The sequence below is a fragment of the Electrophorus electricus genome, chromosome 1 (genome assembly GCF_041902795.1).
Source record: "Electrophorus electricus isolate QZ-2024a chromosome 1, ASM4190279v1, whole genome shotgun sequence".
Taxonomy (NCBI): Eukaryota; Metazoa; Chordata; class Actinopteri; order Gymnotiformes; family Gymnotidae; genus Electrophorus; species Electrophorus electricus.
In genome coordinates this window covers 2,722,126-2,733,668 of record NC_137497.1, presented here as the reverse complement: position 1 = coordinate 2,733,668, position 11,543 = coordinate 2,722,126, and the positions used below count along the sequence as shown (strand labels likewise).

Sequence of the window (11,543 nt, the reverse complement as noted above, 5' to 3'; positions counted from 1 at the left end):
CTGAAATTATTCAATGAGTTCGTATGCAGGCAAAGTAAACATCAGATATGTTCACATTTATAGTTATAAGAATATATGTTTAATATGAATTAATTAACACTTTCCAGATTAGGCAAACTATCAACACACAAATTGAGAGATTAATTCTGATTCTCTTTGTCATGATGGGATTCTTGATGTAAACATAAATAAGTAAATAACCTCTGAAATATTTGGTGTACTGGTACAGGTGCTTGGTGATAACTAGAGAAAGACACACTTGACCAGCCCAGTATGGGAAGCAAACCACTGCCCTCACAAGGACATCCATCTGAACCACCACACTACAGAGGAGGTGCATAGGGTAGTTAGACAAACAACTGATAGAGCAGGGAATGCTTCCCTCAAAAAACCTAGACACACACCACCATTTATTTACAGCATTTAGCTGACACTTTTATCCAAAGTGATTTGGACTTGTAGCTGAGTACAACTTTGAGCAATTGAGGATCTTTCTCAGGGGCAGCTTGGCAGTGGTGGGGCTTGAACTGGTAACTTTCTGATTACAAGTCAAATACCTTAACGACTGGGCATCCACTGCAGTACCACTGCCTACAGTAGCCCAACAACACCAACAACATGCTAACAAAACAGTATGAAGAAATTTCAATAGTTTCCATAGTAACCACTTCAATAACTACCACCATTCACAACTGTAGCATCACTCTGATGCTCCTTAATAACAAAATCCACCAAATAATAAACCATCATGACACAATAGTTACAGATGACACACAACCTACAGAAACAACACAAACACACACCTTTCACCTTTCAACTGTGTATGTATGAATGACCTCTTCATTACTGGTGTCCCAGATCGTGTAAACTCCACTATCAGATGATGCTGTTCTTCTCAGCTCAACAGCAGAGATGAACGACACTCCAGTGAGTGGCCATCCACTGTGCAGATCTGTCCACTAGAGGGGGCAGCTGCACCTGTGTTGTTATTTATTTAAGTATTGTGAAAAAGAATTTATTTGGTTACATGTATTTTATTTTGTACATCAGAAAACTACAAGATGTACTTTAATAATAATAATAACAACAACACTGCATTATTAACAAAAATATACTATGAATATACTTTAAATTCATGAAACATCACAACTAATAATTTGTTTTTTTTTACTGTTGGTGTGTAATTTTTCAGAGAAGCAAACTGCTTATTTAAATTACTTTAGACACAATCACATTAGATATAATCACATTAGATAACTCCATATAACATTAATACATAATACTCTACATTAAGACAAATATATGAGTTCTAAATAAGCAGATTATTTGTATATTAAACACAGAACACAGAATTCATAGAACAGAACACACAGAACACACAGAACACATAGAACACAGAACACATAGAACACAGTCTAGTAGTAGAATAGCAGTAAATGTGTATTAGCATTGATTTAAATGCCCTGCAGAGGAGATAAAGATACAAGACAACAGTAAGAATAAATAACAGCTGGATCACTGCAGAGCTCTTCCATTAGAAGAAGGAACCAAACAAGTTCCTCATTATATGAAAACTGTATTAAAATATTAAGTGAGCAATCTCCTAGTGAGCTATCTAGGGGTCCTTTATAGCAGACCACAACCAGATTCCATTGAGATGACTCCCAGCCTCACTAAAGGCTGTAATTAATGACTACTTGGATGTCATAAATCTGCATATGACATAATTATTAATTATTCAAGATGACATACCAATAGAATAGAGAAGAGGAAAAAAACTTGTATAACAAACCAACTCTTATCTTATTTGTTTCTTAAAGCTAAAATTTCCCACACAAAAAAAATCCCACATAATCATACTGTCACGGCTGGTTGGCCAGCAAGCAGGAGCGACATGCCCACTCCTGCTAGGGATCAAGCCTCTTACCTGCCTCGCTCACAGTCTCTGGAAAACTGATTAAGTTCACCTCATTGTGCTGTTGAATTTGTGCTGTTGAATGTGTTGAATGTGTGCTGTGTAACAGAGAGTTCTTCATCCGTCTTCCCCTCTTCTCCAGTTCTTCATTCTGCATCATCTCTCAGCTCACTAAAGGTGAATCGTCATGGTGATCTACTCTCCCCTGCACTCAGACGTGTTCTGGTCTGGTCACATGGACTGAGTTCCATAAACAACTTGACATTCTGGCTCAGTGTAACCAGACATCCTGCCAGTCAAAGGAGGGATTTCACATGTCACATGATCAGCACCTGAAGGGAAAGCTCTCCCTCACCATCACTGATGCTGATTACACTAAGAGGACCTGGTACACCTGTGAGTTTGTTGGTGTAGACATGTGTGATGTGAGTCTACGGATGGAGGGTAAGTGTCCTCCTTTATTTAACCTACTAAACATTTGCAATTGGAGAATAAAAAAATAAGGTGAGTCCATCTGTGTGTGTGTGTGTGTGTGTGTCCCCTTGTAGCTCCTGAGGTTTCCATGCAGTTTACCTCTGGAGAATCTCTTATACTGGATGCTCCCATCTCAGAGCCAGTGGAGATGTTTATTAACAGGACTAGTGATGCCAGTCCAAACGCAGTCAGATTATTTGAGGTCATAGTTTGTGAAATTCAGTGTGTCTGAGTATGAGCAGAGAGTGTCATTCAGTTCCAGTCTGAAACTGAAGGAGCTGAAAGAGTCTGACAGTGGCGTTTACATCATATGGGACATCAGGAATAAGGAGACTGTATTCACCTTTAGAGTCACCGTAGAAGGTAAGACTTTAACCTGCCTGAGCACAGTCATGTTCAGGATACTCTCAGGTAATCTCATGTGTTAATCAAATTGCAAGATTTCATTTTCTTTATGTTTCTCTCTGTGTGATTTTTGGTTGCTTATAAATCTGGTGTTGTAGGAAAGAACAAGACTTTGCCTCCAGTAAAAGGTGAGTATTTATTATAATCTGCTGTTTTATATTTTCATTATATACTTCACTATATACTTCACTATGAAGACAATCAAAATATACTGAAACTCACTGTTTGGAATAATAAACTCATTTACTGTCCAGTAATATGAACCGTTCCTGTTGTTTTACGTAACTTAATAAACAGGAAATACATCACCTGTGTGTGGTCCATCTACACTGATTACATTGTACAGTAGAACGTCTCCTACATGAAGAGGTTCTAGTGGAGGGGAACCCTGCACATCAGAGTAGACTCTTCCTCCTCCTCTTCCTCTTCCTCTTATTAGTTACATAATAATATATACATTTATATACATTTCTCAGACTCAAGGATGCTTTACAGACAGATATCAGCTTTTACAAACACTCACACTGTAACGTTGGATGTTATATGTGAGTGCCGATGGGCGAGGACCCCCTCGTCTGTGAAAGACGTTTATTAACATAAAATGTGGACAACAGTGGCACTCGCATATAACATCTACGGAGAACATACTTAAATATTTAACACAATGAACACAATGAACACATACACATCAATAAGGAAGAAACACAAACCCACATTACTGCTGCGATGTACATACAGACTGATGTAAACACAAAGTCGTGAGAATGACCAACAAAGGGAGCACACATGGACAGTTTAAATAGACACACAAGACCTTAACATTAACATCTCTGTCACGGTATGGCCCCTCTCCGCACAAACAGCTCCATGTGTGTTCATCTGCATCGCCACGCCCTCTCGTGCTTCTCACCTGATCCTTGTTGTATGTCATTGTCATGTGTCTCTTGTCTTATCATTGATGTTGTCGGTGTTTGAAACCTTAGCCTGCGTGCTACGTCTTATTGTTAAGTGCATTAATTAACATCTGTTTCAATGTGCCTCGTCCCCGCATCCTGCTTAAGCCTCCATACGTTACACCCTCTACACGTGTGTGCAATCCCGGGGGGCATGGTTACAAACAGAGACACAGTACATTTGTGAATGCCCCTGCACGCGGTGGGCTGTACCATGTGACTTATGGGGGAGGAGCAGTCTGTGACACACACACTGATGAGAGTACCACTTCATTCAGTATCTGAGTTATTACCACCTGACTACTGAATATAATACTAGGACCAGTTTATTGGATTAATATATCCTGTTAAATACTGGGAGGGTGGAGCGGCTGTTTCGTTTCTTTCATGTTATTTATTTTGTTTTTTCATCTTACTACTGTAAGTAATATTTATCTCACATGTGCACACAGTTAAACTAAGGTAACCAATCTAACCACACAAATCTAATTCGTTATAATAGATGAGGAAATGCGTGATTCTTCTGCCCCTGAAGACGCCCCCTTGAAGACAATGTGTGTATATTCAGGCTCTGAATACGACCCCTTGAAGACAGTGTGTGTATATTCAGGCTCTGAATATGACCCCTTGAAGACAGTGTGTGTATATTCAGGCTCTGAATACGACCCCTTGAAGACATTGTGTGTATATTCAGGCTCTGAATGCAACCCCTTGAAGACAGGGTGTGTATATTCAGGCTCTGAATATGACCCCTTGAAGACAGTGTGTGTATATACTGTAATGAATCTTCCTGTGAGAGGCTGTAATGGAGGATAAATGTAGACCTTCATAGTGAAGAGGAGGTCTACACACCCTCAGGCATCTGCTGGCCATGGGGTCTCATACTGGAACTGGAACTGGAAATGTACTACGGCCATCAATCTCACTACAGCGTTAATCCCACTATAGCATTAACCCCTATGTAATCCCACCTACATCTAAATACATCGATTCAATTTAGCATTAATGTGACCTTAGGTGCTAAAATAATCAATCCCACTCTTTTATCACTAATCCAAACAGTATTTACATATTTCCATTTCAACATTACTTTCTTAAAATGATCAAAAGTGCCTTTGTAACATCCATTGATGGGAACGTCACACCTTAGTCTGTGAAAAAGAAAAGTTTTTTTATGGAGTAGAAATAAATTTAGAAAAGGTGTGATTATCTCTCAGGCTTCACACACACACACACACACACACACACACACACTGTAAGTCTTGCTTTTTTGAAAGGATTGGTACCATCACCTGTGAGCTGTGTCACAGCAGGGTGTTTATTTTAAAAAAACAAAACAAAAACCCCAACTTTTTGGGTCAGCCAGCAACTCATTACGATGAACTTCCAGTCATGGAATGTTTTACCATTGTTGTCTTACCTTTGTTTCCAAGTATAGTATATTGTACTCAAGATCTGGCAAAGCTACTGAGATGACTGGTAAAAGATTTACAGGCAGGTGTATTGAGGACTGTCCAGGATAATTAATCAGTTTATAGTTACTGAAACATTTCTTTTATATTTTATGTTCAGTGTGGAATAGTGGCACCCAGTCAGAGATGAGAGAATTGTTGGTGAAATATTCTACATGTTCTCTTCACATGTCCACTGTAGATGGCCTTCTCATCCCATGATATTTAACAACCTGTTGGTACAATCAAAATCCTGCTGTATTACTTTGTTTCTTTTGCAACGTTGTTTAATGCTGTTGAGGTCATTCTCAGTGAAGGTCCTAATGAAATGTGCTGCATCTGTGGCTTTAGTTCTGCTTTCTAGATGACAATGTTTCCAATTATATTTCATATGTATGTTGTACATCTTGAAGCTTGTTTTGACCCCTATGACCCCTATGTGTACAGTTTTTAGCCACAGTAAGAGAGCTTTTTAAATATTTTTATGTTGTTCCATAACCCAAAGTCTGCCCTGCTATTGGGGGTTTGTGTGGCTGCCTGATCTGCGAGGACACGAGGCCATTAAACCAGTTGTATTGTATATGGTTTGTTTGCACCTGGAGGCAGTTTGCATAACTGGACACTGAATACAAAAACAAATAATATCAATATTTCTTAATTTCTAATGATTTTAAAAATAAACATACCCATACTATTTTTTCATGGGACCTCTGTATTTCAAAATATGTGCAGGAACATCTGTCATTAAAAAATATTTGGACAAAGCTAGTGTAATGATGCTAAGTGATTGTTAATTACAAAAAAATTGTAGATGGTAAACTCAACAATTGTGTGAAAACAGAAATAGTTTTTTAAACCCTTAGCTAGATTTCTCAGAATGTGATTTCCTAATATATTTGTTCATTTATTTATTAATTTGTTTGAAATAAAAATGTATGTAACTTACCCAAGTCCATTTTTTATAATGCCTACTGCATAGTACTGCAAAAATATCAAGTTCAATGTCTTTGCCGTTAAACGGTCATGAAGGCCTGTATTTTCATAAACATTTTCATAAAGTTTTTCAAATCCATTAGCATATTAGCTAACTACTAACTACTTTAGTCTGTCCTACACAGTAAAAATGAGTAGTTCCTTGAAGATTACTCCAAGAACCTAGGGGCTCCTCCAAGAACACAAATGTTCCCCAGTGCTCTTAGATGTGCCTGTAAGAACTTTTGGGATTCGTCAAAGAACCCATTTGAATTAAAGTTCCAAGGGGATCTTTTGGCTTCTAAACTATAAGGAACTTCTTGAATTATTCTCAATTAGTCTCTCAAGTAAACTTGAGATATTTGCAAAAGTTTTTCTTTCCAATATCGTTAAAATGTATGCATGCTGTCACGGTGGCCAGTCCACCACTGAGAGGGACATGCCCACGTCAGACGGGGGTCATACCATTTTTCTACCCGATTCTCAATCACCTGAATACTGATTGGAGACACCTACTGCTCATCACTGTGTCTCACTATTTATACACCTGCAGGTCCTGAAAAACAACGCTGTGCATTAGTGGTCAAGGATACTACAGACTTCCCTCGGTGCATTGCAACTCGGTGTTTGTAGCATCCCTGTGGATTACTTTACCACTTACGTTGTTTGTCATGGATAATAAAGAGCACGTTAGTTTATCTTTGTCTCTCACCAGCATCACACATGCCAGATAACCTACACTGATTTAATTTTGTATGGGTTTTTTTTGTGTGTGTGGACTGTGTGCTCCTTTATATTTTAATATTAATCCTTAAGTGGAACAAGAAAGATTCTTTACATGAGCAGAAAATATTTTGAATTGTTTATTTTGGCCCCACCTCTAATATCAGGAAATGCCCTATTTATAGCAGACATAATCTTTTTAAGCATTTCTCAAGAAAACAAAGCTTGTAGAGCCAACAATTGTCAATTTCCTTATAAACTGGTCGAGTGCTTTTCTAATTGTGCTTTCCACTGACACACTTCTCACATTTTTCAAGATAAACCCAACCATGTCTGTATAATAAAATTTTGCTTTGGCCTGCAGGTGCCCAATGTTAACAAAAAAGTCTAATGTCACACCGCAAATGAGTCTGAGTTCAGAGAATAAATAAGAATAATACATTATATGAACAATTACAAATTTATATGAGTTAAATAAAACCAGAATGCAAGTTTGTATTTATTTCCACGACCTTGATGTTTTTTATTTAATCATACATTACAGCTGCTATCATACAATTCACATTTCTATGCAAATTCCTGGTTTTTGTAATAGTTTTTTTCTTAACTAGTATGTTCACTTGCAATTGTGAATAATGACTTTGAAGTTGACTTTGAACATTTTTAGTGACTTTAGATTTGACTTTGACTTGCACTAAAAGACTTTGAGGTGAGGCTAAGAGGGCTATAGGCTAAATGTTAAAGACTAAAGGATAAAGGCAGCCTATTGAAACACAGGACAACAAGCTAAAGGCTAAATGCTAAAGGTAGACTATTTAAACCATGGGTTAGTCATTTAATCCTGTTTCTGTTGTGGTTTAGTGGCTTAGTCCTGCTTGTACTGTAAATTTTTGGTTTAGTCCTGTTTGTACTGTGGGTTAGTGGTTTATTCCTGTTTCTAGTGTGATCTAATGGTTTCGTCCTGTTTCTAGGGGGGGCTAATGGTTTAATCATGTTTCTACAGGACTGCAGTTGACTACCATATTTTGTTTTTAAAACTTACATTTTTAAACCTGTACAGTACTGACTGGGTTCTCCTGTCTAGTCTGTACAGTACTGACTGGGTTCTGCTGTATCCTCTGTACAGTACTGACTGGGTTCTCCTGTCTCCTCTGTACAGTACTGACTGGGTCCTCCTTTCTAGTCTGTACAGTACTGACTGGGTTCTCCTGTATCCTCTATACAGTACTGACTGGGTTCTCTATTGTCTCCTCAGTGTTTCATGGTCACATGGTGAACAAACTATAGTTCATGAATGTTTTTTATCCCCTTTTCATAATCTCTCTTTTAGTATCTGCACAGTCTTCAGCAAAGGTGAATCTTCATGACGATGCTACTCTCCCCTGCACTCAGACGAATTCTGGTCTGGTCACATAGACTGTGTATCATAAACAACTTGACATTCTGGCTCAGTGTAGCCAGACATCCTGCCAGTCAGAGGAGGGATTTCACATGATCAGTACCTGAAGGGAGATCTCTTCCTCACCATCACTAATGCTGATTACACTAAGAGGACCTGGTACACCATTTAGTGTACTACCACAACGCTAACCCTCTGGCTGTAACACAATTTAGTGTACCACCACAAGATGTTCACTGGTCCCATTTGTCCTCCACTAAATATTTTCTGCTGGCACCACTGCATAAGTAACCAGGGTTGCAAATTGTAACCGATTATTCAAGTTTAAATTTCTATCTAGCATATATTAAATTCTGATATATAAAGTTGAAGAGGGACAGTTTCTCCTTGTATTCTCCACTCTCTCTCTGTATCTGCAGTTTTTTCCAATCATGTTTCATGTAATGCAGCACAATTCATTAGATATGTTTTGGTGTTAGAGACTAACACAAAGATGTTAGTGACTTAGGTTGTTAGGTGTTAGTTGGGAATTTTGTTCAGTATTTCAAAGTAGGTGTTTTGGTATAGCAATGACTTATGCAGCCAGAAAGTATGAACTGGTTCTTGTGCAGTGATCTTGCCTCATAAATCATGAGCTTTTCTCACTTACAGTGGCCTGTAGTGAGATTAAATGTATAAAATGTTTTAACAGGTAGTGTTAATTTGATGCAAATGTTAAGACTGGTTCAGATCTAGCAGCTGAACAAAGCTGAATATGTTCTGTTGAATGTGTTGAGTGTGTGCTGTTGAATGTGTTGAATGTGTGCTGTTGAATGTGTTGAGTGTGTGCTGTTGAGTGTGTTGAGTGTGTTGAGTGTGTGCTGTTGAATGTATTGAGTGTGTGTTGTGTAACAGAAAGTTTGCCATCCCCCGTCTTCCCCTTTTCTCCAGTTCTTCATTCTGCATCATCTCTCAGCTCACTAAAGGTGAATCTTCATGATGCTGCTACTCTCCCCTGCATTCAGACGTGTTCTGGTCTGGTCACATGGACTGTGTCCCATAAACCACATGACATTCTGGCTCAGTGTAACCAGACATCCTGCCAGTCAACAGAGGGATTTCACATGTCCCATGATCAGTACATGAAGGGAGATCCTCACCATCACTGATGCTGATTACACTAAGAGCATCTGGTACATCTGCACCTGTAATAGTAGAGGCATCTGCGATGTGCATCTACGGACTGAGTGTATACAATTGATTACCAAGTTATTGTTACCAAGGCAATAAAGATATATGCAGATAGAACTTTATTGATCCTGGGAAGGGCACGTTGCATCATTACAGCAGTAGAATGTAGAATTGTAAACATCACAACCATTAATTATCATTAATGTTTGGTATCAGATTTGCAGCTCTGTACTTACATGATCAAAGCAACTGTATATTATAATGAAGTTCCTGACTGGATTTCTCTTCAGCTTTGAATTCTTCAGTTCAGATTAAGCATGGTAAACCTCTGATGTTGGATTTGCTCATATCAGAGTCAGTGGAGGTGATTTATAACAACACAGGTGCAGCTGCCCCCTCTAGTGGACAGATCTGCACAGTGGATGGCCACTCACTGGAGTGTCGTTCATCTCTGCTGTTGAGCTGAGAAGAACAGCATCATCTGATAGTGGAGTTTACACGATCTGGGACACCAGTAATGAAGAGGTCATTCATACATACACAGTTGAAAGGTGAAAGGTGTGTGTTTGTGTTGTTTCTGTAGGTTGTGTGTCATCTGTAACTATTGTGTCATGATGGTTTATTATTTGGTGGATTTTGTTATTAAGGAGCATCAGAGTGATGCTACAGTTGTGAATGGTGGTAGTTATTGAAGTGGTTACTATGGAAACTATTGAAATTTCTTCATACTGTTTTGTTAGCATGTTGTTGGTGTTGTTGGGCTACTGTAGGCAGTGGTACTGCAGTGGATGCCCAGTCGTTAAGGTATTTGACTTGTAATCAGAAAGTTACCAGTTCAAGCCCCACCACTGCCAAGCTGCCCCTGAGAAAGATCCTCAATTGCTCAAAGTTGTACTCAGCTACAAGTCCAAATCACTTTGGATAAAAGTGTCAGCTAAATGCTGTAAATAAATGGTGGTGTGTGTCTAGGTTTTTTGAGGGAAGCATTCCCTGCTCTATCAGTTGTTTGTCTAACTACCCTATGCACCTCCTCTGTAGTGTGGTGGTTCAGATGGATGTCCTTGTGAGGGCAGTGGTTTGCTTCCCATACTGGGCTGGTCAAGTGTGTCTTTCTCTAGTTATCACCAAGCACCTGTACCAGTACACCAAATATTTCAGAGGTTATTTACTTATTTATGTTTACATCAAGAATCCCATCATGACAAAGAGAATCAGAATTAATCTCTCAATTTGTGTGATGATAGTTTGCCTAATCTGGAAAGTGTTAATTAATTCATATTAAACATATATTCTTATAACTATAAATGTGAACATATCTGATGTTTACTTTGCCTGCATACGAACTCATTGAATAATTTCAGCCATCAGAAAAGAGTCACGTTCAAAGGCACTCGGTGACTCAGTCAGACACTCACACACACACACACACACACACACACACACACACACACACACACACACACACACACACACACACACACACCTCCCCACACAAGCAGCAACATAGTCCATCTCGAGTTGTGAAGCACCACTCCAGGCGCGCTGGGTGAATTTAATCAGTCATTTAAATCATTTTAATCATGTCATGTAGCCAGATAGTCAGACACTGTATTTCACACAGAAATGACCGACAGACAGGTTATCGAGCGGCTAGCTAACTCGGGCGGTTCGCCCATTAAATCTCACTTTTACAGTAAAGTCTTGACGTACCGAGACCGGGAATTAAAGCCAGAAAAAAAGGACTCGAAGAGAAAAATGGGAAAAGGGCGCTCGGCTTCACTTACCGCACGCTGTAAAGCAGAAGTGAGACAAGGCAACAGCACAGCAACGGGATGGCAACAGGAGAGCCAATGAAAATTCGAGAAGCAAATTGCAACAGACCAATGAGAGGACGCAAGTATTCTGGAACATACTGGAACAAAATCAGGGTCAGTAGAATGGGGGTCGACATGTAATGACGGACAGAGCCAGAAAACGAAAGTAAAACACAATAATATAAATGGAGTCTTAGTGCAGTGAACACAGGATGAGTGAACAATAATCAGCAACAAAACTAGAGACACAAGGAATATACACTCGAG

At 39.0% G+C, this 11,543-nt stretch overlaps 1 protein-coding gene across 4 annotated transcripts in view; it reads left to right on the top strand.

Moving 5' to 3' along the window:
• LOC145658771 (uncharacterized) overlaps positions 1–11,337 on the top strand; it is a 28,450-nt gene extending 17,113 nt beyond the window's left edge. For 2 of the 4 annotated variants that reach the window (XR_014124643.1, XR_014124654.1), the window contains exons 2-3: positions 2,025–2,092; positions 9,223–11,337. Coding sequence is in view for 1 of the 4 variants with exons in the window: in XM_081718189.1 (XP_081574315.1) it covers positions 2,025–2,092; positions 2,131–2,359; positions 2,464–2,621 (455 nt within the window). In the remaining 3 variants the exon portion in view is untranslated. Of the gene's footprint in view, positions 1–2,024; positions 2,360–2,463; positions 3,841–9,222 lie in introns of those variants that run through there. The other 2 variants (XR_014124647.1, XM_081718189.1) reach the window with 2 other exon arrangements.
• Positions 11,338–11,543: the final 206 nt, after the last annotated feature.